The sequence below is a fragment of the Porites lutea genome, chromosome 1 (assembly GCF_958299795.1).
Source record: "Porites lutea chromosome 1, jaPorLute2.1, whole genome shotgun sequence".
Lineage (NCBI taxonomy): Eukaryota > Metazoa > Cnidaria > Anthozoa > Scleractinia > Poritidae > Porites > Porites lutea.
The window spans coordinates 14,615,155-14,637,035 of NC_133201.1; the positions used below are offsets into that span (position 1 = coordinate 14,615,155).

Below are 21,881 nucleotides of genomic sequence, written 5' to 3' on the forward strand. Positions count from 1 at the left end.
ATTTGCTCTCACTTCGTGAACTGATAATTTCCACTTAATTTCTTCTTTACAGATGTCGAAACAACTGGCAGCTCAAATGAGTTTTACGATAAATTCAGCATACGATATCACATCTCTATCATAATGAAAAGTTTATGGGACAATTTGACTCATAGGCAGGCAATTATGAAGCAAAGCAGGTCAGTTAAGCTGTCAAACCTTGCTTATGGCTTTTGATGTTGAACTTCTGTATAACTCGGGTCAAAGCCTAAATTCGCCAATTGGTCTGCGCTATGTCTTTGTGTGACCGCAGGCTCATTTAATTCAGCAAAATTATGTACGCGTGAGCACCACGCACAGCAACTCTATTGAGAGACTGAGAAATTGACTTTCTATGGAGCAGTGGGTGATTTCTGGAAAGAGTGTCCTGTAAACAGACATGGAACGTTAAAAATTATTGCGTGGCGTTAATTGTCGTACAGTTGCACTAAAAAATAAGGAAAAATCGTCCATCGTTGTGGATGTTGGAAAAATTCTCTTCCTCAAAGGTCAGTCGGCAGCTTAAGTCGAGTTACGGTTCATTTTTTCAGTGTTCATGCGTACAGAGTTTCCTTAAACTGAATTGACGAAGGCTTCGAGTGCTTCGCGAAGACTAAATTTATGAATTTATGCCATGAAAGCGTCTTTTTACCATTTTGCACGGGTTACTATCAAAAGAGTCTGCTTTCTTCTTGAGCCTATATTCAAAGCATTATGCGTATAGTGATGTTTGGTAAATCAACGCTTGTTTGTCGTAGGACGGATCAGTTCGTTCGTTTTGTGAACATGTTGATCAATGACACGACGTTCCTGTTGGATGAATCACTAGATTCACTGAAGAGTATCAATGAAACTCAACAGATGATGGCTAATGTGGCCGAGTGGGAAGGACAACCAAGAGTAAGTGTCTTGATGATCAGCGTTAGGCATTGTAAAAACTTGCGATTTTCCGTAGTAACAACAGTATTTTGCTGTCATAGGAAGTGCGTACTTCTCGGCTGAGGCAGCTAGCAACAGATGAACGTCAGTGTCGCTCATACCTAACTCTTGCTACTGAAACTTTGGAAATGATGTTTTACCTTACTAGACATGTACAAGGACCTTTCCTCAGACCTGTGAGTATCAGTGTTTATCGCCTAATCACTTGACATACTTGAGCATACTTATCGCCTACTCTCCAATGGCAAGCTGCCTGCGATTATTCAGTAGTACAATGTATATGCAGACGCTGAGTGGGCCATAGAAGGTGTCCGTATTAAGCCGGTTGAATTTTAATAGAGAAAAAGTAAGGGCTTTCTTTCCTCAGGGACAAAGCAAACTGTCCATCATAATGAGGTATTCATAAGGCGGTTTTTGACTGTATTCAGAATCTACACGGAGTTCACCTGAAAATAATGTAATGATAATGAAGGCGGTGGCTGCGGTGCTTTTGATGGGTGACGATAGTGTAAGTGATGATGATGATAGTGGTGGTGGTGGTGGTTGTGATGGGTGATTATAATGATACAGTAGTGATGATGATGATGATGATGATGATGATGATAGTGGTCAGTTGATAAGTGTAACCTTTCTTGCAGGAACTGATCGATCGTATAGCGGCTATGTTAAATTTTAACCTTCAGCAACTTTGTGGACCAAAATGCAGAAATCTGAAGGTACTGTGCAACTTCTTTTTTCACTTTTATTAATAATCGTCGTAGTTTTATTGACTGGGATAATCAAATAAATTGGCAACCGTAAAGAGCGAATGCGACAAAGGGCTAGCGTTTGAAACGTCCGCTTTGAGCCTCTGTACGGCAGCCTTATAATTTCATCAATTGAGCTAAAAGAACCATTTTTTTGTATCTGTTAAAGAAACATTGTCAGAGGTGTTCTTTGTTTAAATGATATATAGCTTTGATTCATTTATAGCATATGGGTAACTCTCAGGGATATAGCCTTGGCAATTGCCTGTTGGGATTTTCATTGTTTTTAACCTCACAAATAATGAAAATTCCAACAGGCAATTCGAAGGCTATAAGCGTATGCTGCAAATTAATCTACCCTAGAAAAATTAATGCAAACTAGTAGAATGGACTGAATTGGAAGAAGGTGGTGGTTGGAAGCTTTAGGAGCATACTGTAGCTTTCTTTGTTTTTACATGAAAAGAATGAGAAGAACAGCCATTTGTGATTGACAGTATAACGTATCAAATGAAGAATGATCCTTTCAGTTGTGAACGCAATTTATGCAGTTGCGTAAGAAGCCTGAAAAAAATTTCAGGACTTAACGGAGTTTGAACACGTGACCTCGCGATACCGGTGCGTTGCTCTAACCAACTGAGGTTATGTGTTCATATGCTCCCGTGAAAGAGATGAATGTGATAGATGTATATGGAATAAATCATATAAGAACTGCGGAAATGAAATCAAATGAAGAATGATCCTCGCAATTGTGAACGCAATTTATACAATTGCGTAGAAGCCTGAAAAAATTTCCGAACTTATGTTATCGGCTTTTGGCAAAATTTGGCATTCCAAAATACTAATCACCACCGATTAGTCATTTTGTCCAGGAAAAATAGCTTCTTCTGGTTATGATTGTTAATGCAGTACTGAGCGATCGTTGGCGTGTGGTTGTTTTTGTGTTTGCAGGTAAAAAATCCTGAAAAGTATGGATTTGAGCCTAAGAATCTGCTTGATAGACTGACACAACTTTATGTGAATCTTGATTCAGAAGAATTTGCGCAGGCTGTTGCCGGCGATCAGGTAAAAAAAACAAAACCAACATTTTCTTTTCGTCCACTGCGGACGTTTCAGCTTTTACATTGCATTCTGTTTCATTGTTTCGTTTAGCGATCTTACAAAAAAGAATTGTTTGACGACGCCGCAAAACATCTTCAAAAAACGTTACTCAAGACAGAGGTAAGTTTCACTCTGTATAGTACTAGTAAGATCTTATTTTTTAGGTGGTACTAGGTTCACATCTTAAAACCTCGCTACACACTCGAAGACATGTTGCAGCGACTAGTATGATGCTGCCACAATACCCGAGGGTGAAGTCTGATCATTAGGGTAAAATACTTTTCAGTCCTGTAAGTATATAAATTACGATTTTGTAGCAGAGATAGACAACCTGAGCCTGCAGGACAGGCTTTTATTATTTGCGTTTTTCAGGCGAGCAAAAGCCAGCGCGAGTCGAGCGTGGGGAGCTAGAGAGGCGCGCTCCACTCCCAGCGTCTTGTGCTTGCCTTTGCTCGCCAAGAAAACGCGAAAAAAGAACGCCTGATGCGCAGACGAGAAGGTAAATGCGACTGGCAAAATGTGAAACATTTTGCTTCCGCTATCCGTGGCCCAAAGCAGACCAGTTTGAAGGAATTTGATTCGTCGCTGTAATCAGATTTCGTCTATTTCACCCGGCGCTTTATCGGGAATGTCTCACAGCGAGCACTTTTGCTACTAGTTTGAGTTGAGTTTAATATTCTTCAGTATTTCTCAGTCACAAGTTGTATCGCAAAAATTAACAGTGTATTTTTCATTTGCATTTTCCAGTCAGAAATTTGTCGTTTCAAGGCTTTTGCGGCTAAAGTGGAAAGAAAAGTGGCAGAAAACGCTGTCTTAGAAGAGGATTATGACGATGCACCGGACGAGTTTAAAGGTGAGTTTGTTATCTATTGCCACCCTGAAAATCTGGTTAAATCAAATTAGCGTTGTAAACCTGTACCCAAGTGATCCGCCAGCGGCTTACCATGGAGCCTCAGCATCAGTAGCAGTACAACTTCTGCATCATTGATTAAGATATTTCTTTGAGGTGCGACAGTTATTTGTGTCCCTGTTTTGCGACAGATCCGTTGATGATGACTCTCATGCAAGAGCCTGTAATCCTACCAACCAGCGGAAAAATCATGGATCGTCCAGTTATTACACGGCACTTACTAAACTCCGACACTGATCCATTTAACAGACAACCACTTACCACTGATATGCTGAAACCAGGTCAGTATGGATTTACCTTTTTCTTTCTTTCCAGTTGTTTTTATTCTATCAAGATATTTTTGTGATAATGCACAATTGCTCCTTTGCCGTTTTCTACTTCAGTAAATACACAATGGCATTCTGTCAAAAAGAATTTTCTGTATAAGATGCAGCCCTTACCTGTTTAACATTGATTTTGTTCGTTTGCAGCTACTGAACTCAAGATGCAAATAGAGAAATGGCTGAAATCAAGAAGAAGCAAGGCAAAGTGATTAGAAAACAATTTTGGAATGAAGGAAACGTTAGAACAAAACAGTGGAATTTATTAAAGGGCAGGTCCCCTGTTTTAGCCTTTGCTTACTTGCAATAATTATTTCTTTTCTTGAAGTCGCTTTTCATTTTTTTTTCTCACCAACAGATGCCGTGTTTTGTTGTTGAGACAGCTTTAGTTATTGATTGATGGAGAAAATGTCTATAATTAGCCAGTCCTACAGACTGCTGTAAAAGGTTGTGACTCTTACCAAAGTTTTTAAAAAGTTATTTTATTCGAGCTGCAAGGTATAATTGCAGTTTGAAAAAAGAAACTATTTGAGCTACAATTTACCACAAACAAGACTAACTACCCTAAAAAGTGCATTATTAAAGGTGACTATGTTTTGGTTCTTTAACTTCGTAGTTGATTCAGTTGTTGACTAGTAAGTCTAGTAAAGCTGTTTAAACCACGAAGTAAAGTACAAAAAGTAAAGGAAAACTTATTTCGACAGGGTGGTCCATTCAGCTCGGAGGCTGGTCTCCATAGGGTCCCTGAGCCTTAAAAAACTAATTTACGTTAAGAATTTATAATTAGTACATTTTAAAAAGCTCAGCCTAAAAATACAATGGTAGCAATTAAAACTGCCTTTAAAAACCCTAAACAACAATACAAGACAATACAAAAAATTACATTTTAAAAAAGCCTCAAATATTATTAGATTCAAAGAAAACGAAGCTAATTACGATAAGAAAAATTTTCTTGCTCTGCGGCAGAAATTCTGTACTCTCTCGAGTTCAATAAAAAATTTCGCGTCACGAAAAAGAAGTTTGGTAAGGATAGTCTAATTTTCTGTCTCGTTGTATAGTAGGTATGAATGTTAGCAAATCAAGAAAAATATGATTAAAAAAATTGCGTGGAATAAATGAATTAAGACAGTCATAGAAAACTGTCAAGGTTAGCCTTGTGGTAGGAGCGTCTGCCAGAAAGAATCGGCCATTGCAAATACCTTACAGTGTATAGCTTCAGAAGAGCGTGCACAACCTGTGATTATCCGAAGGGGCTGCTCTATTTTGTAGGTGCTATAGTCTATCCATATCTTGTTATAGCAAACTGCTCCAGGAAATGTCGCAGTAATCAAATAATGGGACAATTATTATGTTTTAAACAAGTATCGCTGCCTCTTCTGTCGCGAAACTTCTAATATGGCCCAGGATTCCAACTGTTGTCGCCACCTTCTTACACACACATTCCGCGTGAGCTTTCCAAATCATAAAGTTGTCAAACACTACGCCTACGTATTTGAGGGTAGTTACGCAAGATATCGCCTTTCCGAGAAGATTCAGACTGAAATTACAATCGCGCTTTTTATGCCTATGACATGTAAATAATAAGTACTTAGTTTTTGAAACATTTAAAACAAGATCATTGTCCTTTAACAAGAGAAGATAAAACCTATCCTCTCTTGCCTCTAACCATTCAGTGAACCTTTAATTCCCAAAAGTTGCCGAAGTCAAAATTTAATTTTTCAAATACCTTGTGAGGGTACCGACAAAGAGGTTCAATTTGAATGTTTACACAGCATTTTGACCACAGACTCAAAGATTAGGACCACTTTTCAGTTCTCCAACTTTTACTCTGGGAGGGAAAGGGTTAAACACTGAAGATCTTGATTAATATTTTAAAAAAATGTAATTTGTTTACCTACGGTAAGGAGTTCTTAAGAACTCGTTGAAACGTGTCCTGGCGTTCCAGATCTTATTGAAATTTGAAAGTGTTGGTTTTTAAGGAGAGGGAAAAACCGAAGTACAAGAAATTAAACCCCTTGAGGCAAAGGACTGGAGAAACCCAACAACAATTTCAACCCACATATGACGTCGACACCAGGATTCGAACCCGGGCCACATTGGCGGGGGGCGAGTGCACCCTGTTCACCCTTGCTTAAAGTGAGTACAGTTGAACCACTAAGATATAATACTGTGTCGTCAGCGAACATATTAACTGAACAGTGTTCTACTCAACGTGGTAGGTCATTGATCTATACAATGAACAACAGAAGTCCTTGGATGGACCCCTGCGGCACCCCAGAAGTAACGACAAGCCCTTCATGCAGAAGATTGAGAATCAATGCACATGAACTGCTTTCTTCCCGAAAAAATAGTTCTTAAACCACGGAAGCCTTTCGCGGCATACCAGGGAGGGGTCACCTTCGCCTTTTTCCATTTCTCCGGGATCACGTTTTGTTGGCCAATAGCTAAATTGAAAATGACAGACAAAGGAGAAGCCAAGGCGTCTACTCCGTCTTCCGGCAGTCCGTGATGACACAACTTTCGTTCTCCCTCAAGCTTGGCTAGTGTGAGGATACTTCCCCGCTGCATATTTATCCCGTCATTTGGGAGAATAGTTCATTTACTTCACTTATTCCGTCATTCAGTTTGGCCGTTTGAACTTACAACTCCTCTGGACGTTCCTTTGTTCGACGCTACCACCACCGACTTGCGGTACCTTTACTTTATGGAAACCACGTAAGCGTTTTAGTCATCTATGTCCGCCTGTGTGGTTATTTGCAATCGACGAGTCATTTAACATGATTTAATTGGAGATCACGGTATACAAATTGAAACGCTTTATTAGCAATATATTTCTTCCAAACATATTTAAATATTGTTGTTTCAACATTGTACATTTAACCTGCTGAGTGTATTGAATTTGTGCAGTTTAGTTACAATTGTATTAACATTTTCTCCCAAGGCGTCCTTTTCGTGACTTGCCTAAACAAGTACATTTTATATCTGACATAACACTGTGTATCAAAAGGCGATAGCGCTCCTTGGCTACGGGTACCACGGAGGGAATTCATTCACATTTCATTCAAGTCTAAACTTTTGATCACATCCCAGGAGAGACTAATTTCCAAATACGTACTGTTTTAATCATAATCGACATATTCTAGCAATACTGATTATGTCAGCTGGATTTATCATTTTTGATAAATAGCGAAGTGTAAAATGCGAAACCTCGCGTGTGCTTTGTAGCCTCAGTTTTGGCGGTGTTTTTTCATAATTTTTCCGTGCTTATAATACATCTTTGGATATTTCCTGTTTTGTTGCAAGATATTTTTCTCTGTTCTAAACATTTAAAACTGAACTATTCTAACAAAGAAGAAATTTCACTGCAAGTGTACACCTTGTAAAGTTCTTCGAAACATCTTTGGTCAGGTGCTTCCGAATTTCACCAACGCCAAAATCTAGTGAAAACAAGAAGATTACGAAATAAACCAAGTTAAGTACAAGCTGGGCGACGATATTATCGTCTGTTGTATCGAGGATCGTTGAAGGTCGCCTTAATATCGGCCACCTGGCCTCGCAGTGTCGTGGCCAACCAAATCGTTAAGATCTGTAAAAACAGGATTCCAAATGAAACAACGCCAATGGTGATCAAATTATTCTGAAACCATTCCACAGCAGTGGTAAGACAGCCTTTTGTATAGATCTTTTTGTCTGGTTCGATATCCTCCATTTTTCCAACTCCAAATCCGCACTGGCTGTTTATCCTCTCCTCCTCTGTTTTGCAGCACGTTCGAGGAACTCCGCAGGCTTCAGGTCCCTTCGAAGAGCAGTTGAAATAAATATTTGCCTGCCAATCCGTATAGGAATTAATTCCGCAACATTCGAACTCTGTTTGGGTCGTTTCTATAACTAACTGTAAGTCGGGGTTGTCGCGGTACAAAACAATCGCCTTCTTCAACTTGTCTTCAATCCTGGTCTGCAACATATTACGGAACACAAAACCTAGCACTCCGCAAGCGACTTCAATGAGCAGGAGTATGCCTATTATGCTAGCGTAACAGCAAAGCATGCGTGTATTCTCTCGCAAAGCACCAAGGCAGCCCAAGAAGGTAATTAAAAACAGAGTTCCACCAAGAATCACGAAAAGTACTGCAGGATCAAACGATAGATCACTTAAATTCTGGTAAGCGTCTTTCTTCTCAACCATGATGTAAACACCAACAGCAAGAATTAACACTGCGGCCAACCAGAAGAAGACATTCATGAAAAACAGCGTGTACTTTATGCATTTTGATGGATCCTCTGGGGAAGCTGGTCTTGGGCCAACTCGACGTTTATTCTGCATACTGTGATAACTGATGTTGCTTTTCTGTCTCTCTCACGAGTGTTTAGTATAGGTCACGTAGCTGACAAGTACTGATGAGGGCCTTCTACTCTTTTCACTTGGCTGTGATCGTCGTTTGCCGTTGCCGTTGCCTATCAGAAATTTCCCACACACGAAAGGGACCAGTTCAATAAGATACAAGCGATTTTAAGACCTACAAAAAAATGGAAATTGTTTGATTATGGCTATGTTGGAAATCGAAAAAATGGAAAATTGATATAGGATTAACGCTTAAATCTTAAAAAGTTCCGTGAACTTACTCACGATTTCGATTCGACTAAATACTGCACGAATTTATACATGAAGTATTACCTTTGATGAGTAACGGGGAAAAAAAGACTCCGAAATACGAGAAACAGACACGAAAAGATATAATGATGCCTCAATAGTACTGCGCTAAATTTGCATAACAAGTGAATACTACAGATTCATTACATGGCAACAAAACTTATTCTGTGTATTTTTTGTTTTGTTTACTATGTCATTATTACGTCATGGCACGCTCGATCTCCCTCATTCTTAGTCATTTACCGCATTCAAATTTATACAGCAGGAAACGTTAAGTGATTGTCATCAGAAGAGATTTGTTCGTTTGTAATGAATGCCAATAAAAGGAAAAAAAAGGATGCAGCTGAAAAAAGATATAAAGTGAAAATCTTGGAAAAATCTACAAGATGTTTATACACAACTCAACTACACATCTTATATTTCAGCCCAGAGCACTCAAGCACATTGACGTTTATCTTTTATTGTGTTATTTCCTCGACGACAAAAACAAATATTTCACATAAAACACTATAAATAGATTTCACTGACTGTGTATGGAAGAAAATTACTATACTTTTCCCTTAGTTCTTCTTTAGCCACATAATACAAATCATTGTACAGCACCTGTCGAATTTCTAGCTTCCGTCGTTTTCAGACATTTTTATTGTTTTCAATTCTTCAAATACTTTTGTAGAATGATCGTAGGGAAATCATGATAATAACCGAATTTCAACCTCGTCCCAGGGCGCTTTTCCCTGGCTTTGGAGCCTCCAAAATAGTAAATACAAGGATGTTTTAAACATGTAGTAGTCACATCAATGGACACTAATGAGACTGCGCCCTGTTTTGATAACCGAACAACCGACCACAGTGAGAGACTATATCAAGCGACTTATTTGTCAAAAGTAATTTTTTCTTCAGTTTCTATTTTAATAACTGAATTAGCATCTCAATCTCTAAAGAACAGAACGGGTCAAGAGTTCGAGTATCCAACGGTTATATCGCAGTTTATATACGTTTGACTGTTTCTAGTATAAATCCAGTAGCTTTTTCAAGAAAACTCCTATAACTAATAGACCCCGAGATACAACAAGTTAACGCTGTAAAGTCAGCCTTTACCTTTAGACCCCTTTACGGCATCAGGGTCATACTATCTGTGGCTTTTATTGCACAGTTTCTAATGGCTAAAATGAATAAACTGGTGATACTTCAGAGCACCATATGTAACAGTCTTTTAAAAAAGACTGTTACAGATCAAAATTTAGAAATTTAACTCATATAAACACGGCATTTTTGTTCGCATTTTATTTTTTGATAAACATTTCCTTTACAGTACTTTGAATGTGCCACGCAATTCGCCCTTTGCAAGAGAATCTAATACAGTCTTAGACTCTGGATTCCAGGCCGTGGATTCCGGATTCGAGGTACCGGATTCCAGCCTTTGTTTGAACTTGGGTTCTAGATTCTTAAATTTAGCGGGATTCAGGATCCCAAACGCAGCATGCCGGAATTCACTAGCAAAATTATCCCGGGAAGCAAAAACTTTCCCGGAGCGCCGGAATCCAGATACCTTACATGATAAATCATTAATAAGAAATTTTTATCTGAAACTTTGCTTAGTTATGATTAATTGGTAACGGTGCTTCGTCTTGTTGAATGAACGGCGAAATTTTCTTTTACTCAGCCGTGTGATAAGATTCTAGACCGAATCGGGTCTCCGCTTAGTTTTAATTTTACCATTATCAACTGGGGGTAACAAACCCATTTAAAAACAGTGGTGGATCCAGGAGAGGGGCCCGGGGGGCCCGGGCACTCCCTTTATTTTTAGACCAAACTGAGGCCTAGCCTGTTCCAGGCTCCGAGATAATCGGGTCCACTGAATTGAGAAAGTGCAACTTTTCGCGTGCCTTTTTCTTTCGCGTCTTCCCCAGTATCTGAGAGCCTGAAACAGGCTAACTGAGGCCCGAAGGGACGAAAAAAATTTTGGAGACCGCCGCCCCCCTCAGGGTCTGGATGACCGCCCTTATCTCAGGGTCTGGATGACCGCAACGCCCCCCCCCCCCCCCAACCCCCGCGAGGTCTGAATCCGGCACTGAAACATATCATTGTGACACCTTGAATTACGGAAAAAACCGCGGCATTTATCGTTGTTAAAGAGTTTTCACTCCCGTGGCCAGCATGTATGTAAGTTAAAGTTTTTACAAAAGATAAAGGTTGGCTGGCTCTCGCAGGAATGGTTTGGAACTCCAACATGGCCGCCGTTTGATTGTTTTGGAACACCAATGTGGTGGAGGTGACGTCAAGTGAAAAACACTCTATATAGTAACTAAATGAATTCTCAGTTGATGGTGTATTAGCGCAAACCCGTCCAAGACCGAGACACTACGGAGTTTTAGCAACGATGACGGCGACGGCAACGAGAACGTCAAAAAAGCAATAGGTTTATTGAGCAAAACAACTAGTTTGCACGTGCATCACGCTTTTTTGTACATTTCTTTGCCGTTACTCCACGACCACGACGTGAAAATACCTAGTTTCACGCTTTATGGAGGACGTAAACAAGCGACGACAAACTTTTCTTTCTCTGTCTAAAGAAATAAACACCAGGGAAATTGGTCTACATTAGCTATTTTCAGCGAATTGAAATAAACGTGACAAAGTTGAAAAAACGCCAATTATTTTTAAAAGTGACGTTTTCGCTGCCGTCACCTTTGTCGATGCTAAAAGTCCCTACTGGCTACTGAACCCGGAACATTAACATTCAGGTTACGGCTTCAATGTCGATCTGGAGCGCGGAAAAATTTGTACATCCACAGCTTTCCTACTAAATTAAACAATTAAAACACGTATTTACTAACAGAAATTAGGCAAGAGTCTCATTTCACAGCTTAAGATAGGCGGACAACGACGATTCTTAAATTCAGGAAAACAACAGCAGATTCAATGAAGAATACTGTGACCACACCGAAACTAAATGAAGCAAAACATTTGTTAAGTCTCGATTGTCTCAAGTAACAATTGACAAACGTATATTTTTCAAAACTTCACTCTATTAATTAGTCCCAAATTTTGAATAACAATAGATTTCCATAAGTTCACATCAAACGTTCTTTTCTTTCTTTCAATGAAAGGTTTATCCCTTGGGAAGAACTAGATGAATACAAATCAATTATAAAAGCCTTATTCAATATAATGTATTGCAAAGTTTGGTTGTTATCGTTAATTTCGATGGCGACCGTTTTAGAGTACATAGCTGCTATTTTGCCACGAATTCTATTCTCAGGTCACAGTATTCTTGCCTTGTGGCTTCTTGTACAGCTCAATCCTAACCAGACGATATTCTGGCCTTTCTGTATTGGTTTGGGATGCCTGTTTTTGGAGTCTATATACACTGTTATCTTCCGCAAGGGTGTAGAATATAAATAGTAAGTATTCGTTCTATATGAGTTAATAATTTTTAAGGCTTGGATGTTGTTGCTCCTCGCCTATTTTCTTAGAGACTAGATTCTATACTTCTCAGTCGTTTGAACGTATGTTTCTCTGGGAGCTTGCACAAAGAAAATACTGAAGCATTGGCGTTCAAAAGATCTTATGACAACATTTTCAATATGCTATGCATTATGCTGTCTGGCTCCACTTGCTAACGTCATGATACCACTTTAAGTGTTTCTGCATTTTCCCAGTTTCCCCTCTGATTAAAGTTGCGTAATAGGCCCGGTTCGGACGCCGAACTTTTAATGAGCCGAACTTAATTCGCATAAAGCCGACCCAAGCTATTTAGACCGCCTGAATTGATTCAGGCGCTGATCTTAATTCCAGCCGAACAAAATTCAAAAGAAGAAAAATCTTCATTTTGGTTAAACTGCTTGCAAATACGTTATTATAATTTATGCATTAGGTTCGGTACATGAAAAGTTCGGCGTCTGAATCAAAGCCGTTGCAAAGTTGAAATTTCCGGCCGTCCTAGGCGTGAAGAACGGATGATCCGTTCCAAATTGAAATAGGCGTTCCTAATTGATTCAGACGCCGAACTTTTCATGTACTTAATTCAGTGTATTAGGTTCGGTTCATGAAAAGCCATCGGCGTCTGAAACCAGGCCTAAATTCCAAAAAGCAAGGCCATCAACTAAGACGGGACAAATTCATAGTAGGTTCCGCTATGGCCTCTAGAAAGAATGTGTTGGGCCTTAGCTACAGGCTTAGCGAGTCTCCGATCTCTTCTTACTGGGTTACAGGTGTGCAATGTTTTACACTCGCTATCAAAAACATACAACGCCAGTGTGTTAGGCACGTGCAGAATAAATCAAAACACAACTTGATTACCTGGAAGTCTTAAATCTTTCATTCAAAGAGAGTTTTTACTTGGCCGTTTCACTCTAACACGCTCTAAGTTGAGATTTTTCTTGATATGCAGACTGATTTTAGGGTTTACAAAGTCCATTATTGGGAGGTGCTTCCTCAGCAGTATTATATAACTTAATGTTTTAGACCGGCTTTTGTCAAAAAGGCTTTTTAAAACTATACTTTTCTTCGGGGGAGGGGTGGCGGAGGGAGAGAAGATCTTGATTTGCACGTAGCTGAAATGAAATTCGCGGCGTGACAAGTTTGTAAGCTAGTGCTGCATATAAAGACCTAAATCAGCTCTTGCCAAGACCTCTGTAATAACGCTGCAAATCGATGTCTAAAATCTATCCCCAGGTTAAAAAAATCATTTTAATTTTTCAAGGCTTCTTCTTAACCATTTGTAATTGTAATTGACGTGGAGATTTGGACATCTTGCTGTGACGTAATATGATCAATAGATATGACCGGGATCGGGAATGGCCGCTGAAAACGTTCGGGATTTCGGGATGAAAGGGAAATTTTGATCGGGATGGCGGGATTAAAGAACCCTATAAGGTACCCTCTAAACGGCTTTGGTTGGGTCGTAAGTTTCATTGAAAACCTCAGTCTTGGTTCGGTGTCTGGACAAGGCTATTTTTTTATTAACGCTGAAGAGTTTCATTATACGATATCTCGATATACTCAGAGAAATTACTCAAAGTCAACAGAAACTTTAACTGGGAAGTTTTAAATTTAGCTGTTAATCCCAACCAAATCTGGAGAGAGTGGAAAACCAAATTTCTACAAATTGTTGACAAACATGCTCCGATTCGCACTAAGCGCGTTGGATTTAAAAATTCTCCATAAATATTACTGCTGATTTAAAAGAACGTATGCATAATCGTGACACATTCAAGATTACAGCAATCAACTCGAATGATCTGCTTGGTTGGGCCAAATTCAAAAGAATGCGTAATAAAATCAATACTGAAATTAAAGCTGCTATACTATTTTACAGTAATAGGTTTATCGAAACCAATGGCGACCCGATTAAAAACGGAGCAAGTCATCAACGACCTGACCTCTTGAAAAGCCGCCAGTTCATCGATTAGAGAAATAAAACTGAATGATATTCCTTTAACTGAACAACCCGACTTGTCATATGCTGTCAATGATCATTTCTCATCCATAGGACCTAACACCCCATTGTCTAATAGCAATGACACCTGTCATCTGGAATATGTCAAAGGCATTGATAATAGATTCGAATTCCGCCCTACTAATAGAGCGTTTTCACTCATTGGAAGAAAAGAAAGCGTTTGCATAAGAAAAGAGTTCAACTCCCACAGGATTGTCTTGGTACACCAACATGGCCGCCGTTTCATCGTTTTGGAACACCAATATGGCCGCCGTGACGTCATGTGAAAACGCTCTATAGTAGCTACCCAGATTATAGGAAATTAACGCTCCATGAAATTAAGGTATTGGAAATTGACGCAACTTAAATTAACGCGAATTTAATGGAAAACGACTTTCGAATAGAGAAAATTAACGCGAAAAAGGAGGTAGAATTTCATAATAAAGGAAATTAACGCGATTAAGACACAGTTGGTGGCCGAAATAAAAGGAGAAGATATTGACATTACTTCTGACAGCGACAAAGATGAAGATGAACTCGAAATATTGTAGACCTTCGCCCTAGCTTTTGTGAAAGACGAAAACTAAAGGGTAAATGGAAAGAAAGAAAGCTTGTAGTTAATGTTTTTTAGGTGTCAAGAATGTCTGGGCAGGTTCCAAAATTGGGGTTAAAATACTGGAGATTAAGAGCGCGGAAATTAACGCTGCACTTAATTAACTTCGCGGAAATTAACGCTCAACAAAATTAACGCGACTTAAATTAACGCGAATTTTAATGATTCGCGTTAATTTCATGGAGCGTTAATTTCCTATAATAAGGTACTGAACAAACTCAATAAACTAAAGGGGCTGGTCTCGATAAAATATCAAGTCAGCTTATTCGAGAATGCGCTGACCTTATTTCGCCATATCATTCGATTATTTTTAATTGCTGTTTAGCTGCGGGGTTTAACTACCGGCATGATATGACCTCGTATTCCTTGATGACTTGAAATTAGCCAAAGTTACCCCTATATTCAAACAGGGTGATAGAAGTGACATGAATAATTATCGCCCAGTTTCAGTGATTTCAGCAATAGCAAAAGTCTTTGTGAAAATAGTTTATAATGAACTTTCTTTCTATTTATCGGAAAGTAATATTATGTCAAAATATCAATCTGGTTTCGATCCCTTCACTCAACTGTGACCGCTTTACTGGAAGCCACTGGTAATTGGGCGTTTAAAATAGATCGTGGCTACGTTAACGCCGTTGTCTTTTCAGATCTAAAAAAAGCATTTGACACAGTCAACCACTATATTTTATTATCCAAACTAAATTCATAGGGAACCAAAGGAAATGCCTACGAACTGATTGCTCTCTTCATACTCAGACAATCGACCAAGTCTCTTGGTGTATTTTTTGATGCCCGGGGGGGTTATTCCCTTATATAAGCTATATAGGAATGTGCCACCCCATTGGATAGGGTTTTTGCGCCTTTTTGTTCTGAAACCGGGTCTAGATTTTGCCCATTTTGGTCTGGAATCGCGTATGGTTTTCGAGGGAACTACAGGAGTGTATGAACGTTTTTATCCTTTCATTTCCAAATAAGTAGGAGCAAGATAGGTAAGAAAGAAAGAGAAATAAGAGAATTCTAAATGGATTTGAAGAAAAAGGATAACAAGTAATGATGACATAATTTCTGCCAACATGCCAGGTCTGAATTCGGGTGTGGATTTTAGAGGTCTGGTCTGAAAACGGGTCCTTTTTTTCGCTGGTGTGATTTTCGAGCTTATTCCATACACCCCTCCCCCTCCCCCCAAAAAAATATCAGCCGTTTGGCCCTTTTCCACTCAAATGGCTTCAAATTTCGCTACAATAGGTTCGTTTTAAAACAATCAGCTAAATATATTATAAGCTTACCATAACACCTTCTCTTAATTTGTTTCAGCTTCTGGCCAAGTTGTTTCTTCTATTTAGGAACACTTGTGCCCATTACATGGACTGCGGAGCTTCGACTTTTGGAAGGCAGACTCAACAATGAAACTATGGACGCAAAGAAAACCATGCCGGGAGGGGTAAGAACGGAAATAATTCACCAAAGTGGTGTCGCATGAGGTTAGGGTAGGGGGCATTGAGTGGAAGTTAGTCTGTGGAAGCGGATTTTTTCACTGTTTATACATATATTTCACCAAGGGAGGATAAACGTAAATATTTAAAGGTAGACAAACCTATTTGAAGGTCGACAAACCTACTTGCTTTCTACATTAATTTCCCAGATCCGTGTCAGTCAAGAAGAATTAAAAAAGTTATGTGAGATTGGGCTTATGCTGATCATTATTTTAAGCCGTTGGTTGCTTCCTCGTGGCTCCATCACGCGCGATCAGCTGTCCCTGTTGCTCCTCGAGTACGTAGCCATTGCTGCTGATATTCTGGAGTTGTTTGAAGCTTTTGAAGACGAACAGGTATTTATCTGTATATTGCTTTTTTTAATAAATCATTCGCTTCAGTGAAAACAAATCCAATGGCCATTCTATGTTGAAATGAACTAAAGGAATGTCAGGCCGACGATTGTGACTCAGTCAGCTCTCTAACCACGCAGTGGCCTATTAAAAGACCTTATCATTCGTGATAAGGTGGTTCAAAATTGTGATCATCTGACCAGCAAACCTAGGGCGGACGTAGCGCTCCTTCCACCATAATTTAAATTTTCTCTTTGGAAAATAATTGTTCTCGTAGCACACGACGTTAAACGTTTATGCTTCGCACACTTTGCCCTTTTCTTCTTGCAGACTATTCATTACCAGTAAGTTCATGTCCTCCCAAAGGACTATTTTTTCTCTCTTGCAATGATGTAATTTCTCTCGATTTTCGTTTATTAAAACACGACTCAATCATCGTCAAGGAAGTGAAAACCTTTTAGCAAGGAAATCCTGTTTTGGGTAGAATAAATCGCCTCCTCAATTCTTTTCTATCTCCAAGCAAGCGAGACTTCAACTCTTCCAGAGCGTTCTTGTTTAACTTAGACAAACAAACATGGAAAAAGCAATGGTACACAGAAGACGATTTCTCAAAATCTACTCATTAAAATTTTGTGATATTTGGCAGAATTTTTACTTTTATCGTATTCTAAATAATTAGAACTTTAAATGGAAGTTGAACGGACGAATTTTGAGACACATTAAATAAATACAGTACAATTATATTATTGATTATCTATAAAGGCCCGTCTGTTAAAATTTGGTCATGAAGTTTCAAATGGTAATGACTAATTATAGTATTCTGTGTGCAAGTTTATAGCCAAATCTGATGGGTGAATTTTATGTAAACTGAGCAAAAGTGAAATTTGAAGGTTGTATTAAAAGGTTCTTGTTGCCATGGAAACTAGGAAAACGTCAGTTTTACCTGTCAATCAAGATCTTTCATCGGTATATTTTTCACTTGCAAAGTTTGTGAACTACCTTTCTCTTGCCATGTTTTGGCGAATGACATATACTCACAAACTGCCAAAACTGTGTTCAGCCACCTTTAAGGCAGAGACACATGCACATAGAATACTAATGAAGGTAGACTGATGAAACTGGATAAAGTCTTGAACATTTATTGCTACTCACAGTTTCATGCTTCTTGCGAAGCAATCATCCGGCAACCCCACGGCCATCAGTCTAATGTTATTCTGCTCTAGTCGACATAGTTCAACTTAATTGAGCAGTGACTCTTATAGTCGATGAGGGCCGTCATCACTCTAGTAGTTGGTAAGATACTAATGTAAATGCACGATGATCGTTATGGTCTTGTGAACCAATGTTGTGAATCAAGAGCTTCGCTTTTAGGCTTGCCTTAAATGTTCATTGATTTGACATGAGAACGCTTATTAAAGCTATGATTGATTTCAGGTTTCGAACAATAGAGAGATAACATTGTTTACACTTGGAGTGTTTACATGGAGTCTTTTGCAATTCACCCTGGTTACCACGTCATTGGGTAGCGATAAAAGCCAACAAGACGAGGCTGACATAGAAGAAGAAAAGGTGAAAACGAACACAAAACGTTGAATTTTTTCTTATTTTCTTACTCGCCGCATAAAACAAGCCAGCGTGACAGGCATCAAAAGCAGAGGGCAGGGGCACCCAAGGGGCACCCAACGACGGTTTCCTCCTAAATACATTAAAAATACTTTTTAGACTATCCAGAGTGCTTTTAGATCTCTAGAATTGCATTTTAAGCGGTGCTATAAAATTTGTATCTGTTCGGTCATCCTAGGGGAGCTTGAGTCTTATTAGAGTCTAATTTATAGAATTATTATTTTCCCGAAAATTTTAGATGCAATTTAACGTATTACGAAAATGAAGAATTTTTCTGATTCCTCTCTCCATCACATTATTGAATCCGAAAATTTTAGGTTTCCTTTTTTGTACCAAAAAGAGCCCGACCTAGGGAGTGAAATGTAAAATATTAAACTTCAGAAAATCGTAAGGAATTTTAATTATTAGATAAGCTTCGAAAATTGTCCATGAATGGAACGGTCATCTAGAAATTTTTAGCTGTCCTCAAATACACCTTTTGCCCTTCATTACCGGGAAATAAGTTTCTATTAACGCTAAAATATTATTCCTTTAACTAAGGTACAAACAATTTAGCCAAGGAAGCAGACATTTAAGTTTGCAGCATAGTCATTAAAGATTTTTACATCAAGAAGAACAATCATTAAGGCTAATTTCTATACCATTTTATCAAAAATATCATTCTTTAGTGCGAATGAAGTTTCATTTTCATTAGGTGGATGTTCGTTTATGAGAATAGAATATCAATAACAATTATTATTATTACGAGCATTATCTTACCAATATTGCGTTACATTTGGAGGTATCCTTTAATTCGCGCGGATTTTATATACCTAACACTAGTATTGCAGAAGTGGGGGTCATTTCGTTAGGCTTGTACAGTGTACATGTATCTACATACTGTAATTTGCTGCTGTGCTTCCACAAACAAACACGCAATGTGTACAATGCTTAGTCAATACATGTACAAAATCAGGGAGCAGGAGGATAAATAATAATGGCCAGAAAATTTGCTGCGTGGTTTAGACCCATACAGACCAATATGTATAAGTCTGTATATACCTGTGCAGATCTATATCCCGCGATGTTTGAACGGCGAAAACATTGAAGGATAAATGAACTTGATTGTTAAAAAACACTATATCTTTTCTGGTAATGAATTTTTTTTCTTGTTAAAGAACATTAAGATGCCACAAATGTTTGATTATTTTTTCTAAAAGATTGTTATTTTCATCGAGTTGAAACTATATTGGCATTAATGAATGTTCATGCCTATCTAAAATGCTTTATTGATCTCACAAATAATTAAAGCGATTGTTCATTTTTCTGCACTGATTACACATTCATTATATCGACTGACATTTTGATGCTAACGGAAATTTATTTCCTGGTAATTAAGGGCAAAAGGTGTTAGAACATTCTTGGCAGCATTTGCTTCTCCGAACAGATATTTTACAGAAAACCGTCGTTGGGTGCCCATGAGAGGGAAAGGCTTAAAAAACAGCAATACATTAGGAGTGTGATGAAACAATAGACCAGTTTCCAACTATTACAATACCCACTTGGCACCGAGGCTGAAGGGCATAAAACAAAAGAATCGCATTGAGAATCAGTGATCAATAATTCATTACTTTTGTTGTATTCCCTCAACCTCGAAGCCAAGTATGAATTTTGATTCGAAACTGCCCTATTCTGTAAGCTTCCAAAGCTGCAAACCATGTTAAAAACGGGATATGGTTAGCCCGGCCGGCCCCACCTATAGCCTGCGAATACAGGCTTTCTCCTTGCTCCTCGCCACTAACGATGTTTCGCCAGGCGTCCCTGGTGGCGAGGAGGTAGGAGAAACGGCTGTATTCGCAGGCTTGCCCCACCTATTAACTTCATATTTGATGATCACTTAACAGGAATGGGATCTTTTGTATTTTTTGTTTGTTTGTTTCGTTGTTGTTTTGTCGCATTATTGACACACCGATAATTCATGGGTGAAGTGGTTAGAGTCCAAAAGCCATCCCATAAGCTGATGAGCTCTCCTGAGTGTCAGTAAAATACCGACTTGGGGCAGAGGTCGGAGCTTATTGTTCTTGTTTTCATTTTCTGTTGTTTTCCCCTTACAAAAACAGTCAAACACAAAATGAAACAAAAGTACAATGGACACTGACACCCGAACTGAGTCGAAGTTCTACTGGCGCCCGACTCTCTTCCAATACTTATCATCTTTTTTTTTCTGACTTTCAGGTAGGAGTGGAAGTTTCTGGCTTATCCAGAAAATATCTCCGAAAAGCTGTCGAAGCTAAGGAAAAGCAAAAACAAAAGCTTCGCCAGCTACAATTTGAAAACGAGGAAGCCGAAAAAGAAATGAGAAAGTTAGAGCTGCAAGGAGACCGATATGGGATCATTGCAGCCATGTTTATGCAAGATGTTCCCTTCTTGATTCTCCGACTTTATCTTGTGTTTACCTACGACTTCTTCAAATCAACGTTTCTTTTTTATATCGGAAAGAACATAATTTCTCTTATGTTGATGATATATCGCCTTTATGTTATTCACTTTCACGCAAAGGACAAGGAAATCATTATTGAAAAACCAAACGGATTTCGGGGTCTTTCATTCGCATTAATTGGAGCTCGGAGATTCAAGTCAACCAAAAACAGCAAAAGGAATGGTGTTCGCAAACAAGGCCTTTTTTCACCAAAACTGAGCAAGTAGAAAAAAATACAGACAAAACTTTCACTAGGCTCAGAGCAGGAAAGCCGGTCACACAGGTGGCAATAAAGCGAGCCTTTAAATACACATTTTATTAAGCAGGACACAACAAGCAATTATTAGTATGTATAAGAGGTTTCGAAGAGTTTCATGACAGGAAATTAATATGAGGGCAGCATGGCCGAGTGGTCAGCGCTTCAGAACCGCCCAGGCTCGAGTCCTGCTTTGACCACAACGGCTGAATTTGCTTAGTGGTCAACTTGCAGACCACGCTTGTTTAACAATTATTCCTCGAGCCCGAATGGGCTCTGAGTCAATAGCCCAAAAGGCCGAAGGCCGAATGGGTTATTGACTCAGAGGCCATGAGGGCGAGAGGAATAATTGTTTTAGTAAAATCCAACTAGTTGGTCAAAAATATCGAGAATAATAAAATTTTAGCCAGTTAAAGCTAGACTCTAGTCCTTTTTTGCCATCAAAGAGCGCGCGCTTTTTGCTACTCTACTAGTGGGCTATAACATATAGCCTAGTAGTAGCTCAACCAATCAGAACGCAGCATTGATAATAGACCACTAGTTGGATTTTACTAAAATGTAAATAGCCAACTGGTTGCCTCCTGCCAGTGAGGTGTTTTCGTCACCTTTGTCATGTTAAAGCACTCAATTTGAATAGAAAGAGTTGCGTTTTTCATGCACCAGGGCTCTTTCTTCGCGCTTGCCTTTGCGTGCTTGAAAAATACAAAATACAACACGTATTCTGCAAGCTAACAAGAAGTCCAACTCTCTTCTATTCAAACTGACTGAGTGCTTTACAATAACAAAGGTGACGATTTTTAGCTAAATTTAAAAGCCCACTTTATTTCATGTAGAGACGCAAATAAATCACAATAGGCTTTCAACGGAAAGATAATACTAAAAATTTCCGCGTTAATTTCGGAATATATAGTCCAATAACACAAATTTTTCATCCAACGAACTTCCACGATGTCGTGAAATGTATAAAGTTTGAATATGAAGTAA

The 21,881-nt window shown here is 38.9% G+C and overlaps 2 protein-coding genes and 1 pseudogene across 4 annotated transcripts in view; 2 read left to right on the forward strand and 1 right to left on the reverse strand.

Annotated features, from left to right (window-relative positions):
* LOC140945759 (ubiquitin conjugation factor E4 B-like) overlaps positions 1-4,759 on the forward strand; it is a 30,599-nt gene extending 25,840 nt beyond the window's left edge. For all 3 annotated transcript variants that reach the window (XM_073394806.1, XM_073394821.1, XM_073394812.1), the window contains 9 exons: positions 53-179; positions 777-918; positions 999-1,133; positions 1,596-1,673; positions 2,652-2,765; positions 2,853-2,921; positions 3,549-3,654; positions 3,843-3,992; positions 4,182-4,759. In XM_073394806.1, coding sequence (XP_073250907.1) covers positions 53-179; positions 777-918; positions 999-1,133; positions 1,596-1,673; positions 2,652-2,765; positions 2,853-2,921; positions 3,549-3,654; positions 3,843-3,992; positions 4,182-4,243 — 983 coding nt within the window. In that variant the 3' untranslated portion in view covers positions 4,244-4,759. The remainder of the gene's footprint in view (positions 1-52; positions 180-776; positions 919-998; positions 1,134-1,595; positions 1,674-2,651; positions 2,766-2,852; positions 2,922-3,548; positions 3,655-3,842; positions 3,993-4,181) is intronic.
* A 2,073-nt stretch (positions 4,760-6,832) lies between these two features.
* Positions 6,833-8,423, reverse strand: LOC140945791 (tetraspanin-33 pseudogene; annotated as a pseudogene).
* A 7,385-nt stretch (positions 8,424-15,808) lies between these two features.
* Positions 15,809-20,868, forward strand: LOC140952481 (transmembrane protein 26-like). The gene is made up of 5 exons (XM_073401935.1): positions 15,809-15,815; positions 16,079-16,176; positions 16,378-16,563; positions 17,995-18,129; positions 20,398-20,868. Exons 1-5 carry the CDS (start codon positions 15,809-15,811, stop codon positions 20,866-20,868), a joined length of 897 nt encoding a protein of 298 aa, XP_073258036.1.
* The last annotated feature ends 1,013 nt before the right edge of the window (positions 20,869-21,881 follow it).

Excerpts from the sequence above, each read along its gene's own strand:
- LOC140952481 (XM_073401935.1), top strand. Across the intron at positions 16,177-16,377 it reads AGAAAACCATGCCGGGAGGG|ATCCGTGTCAGTCAAGAAGA; the intron begins GTAAGAACGGAA and ends TTAATTTCCCAG. Across the intron at positions 16,564-17,994 it reads AAGCTTTTGAAGACGAACAG|GTTTCGAACAATAGAGAGAT; the intron begins GTATTTATCTGT and ends GATTGATTTCAG.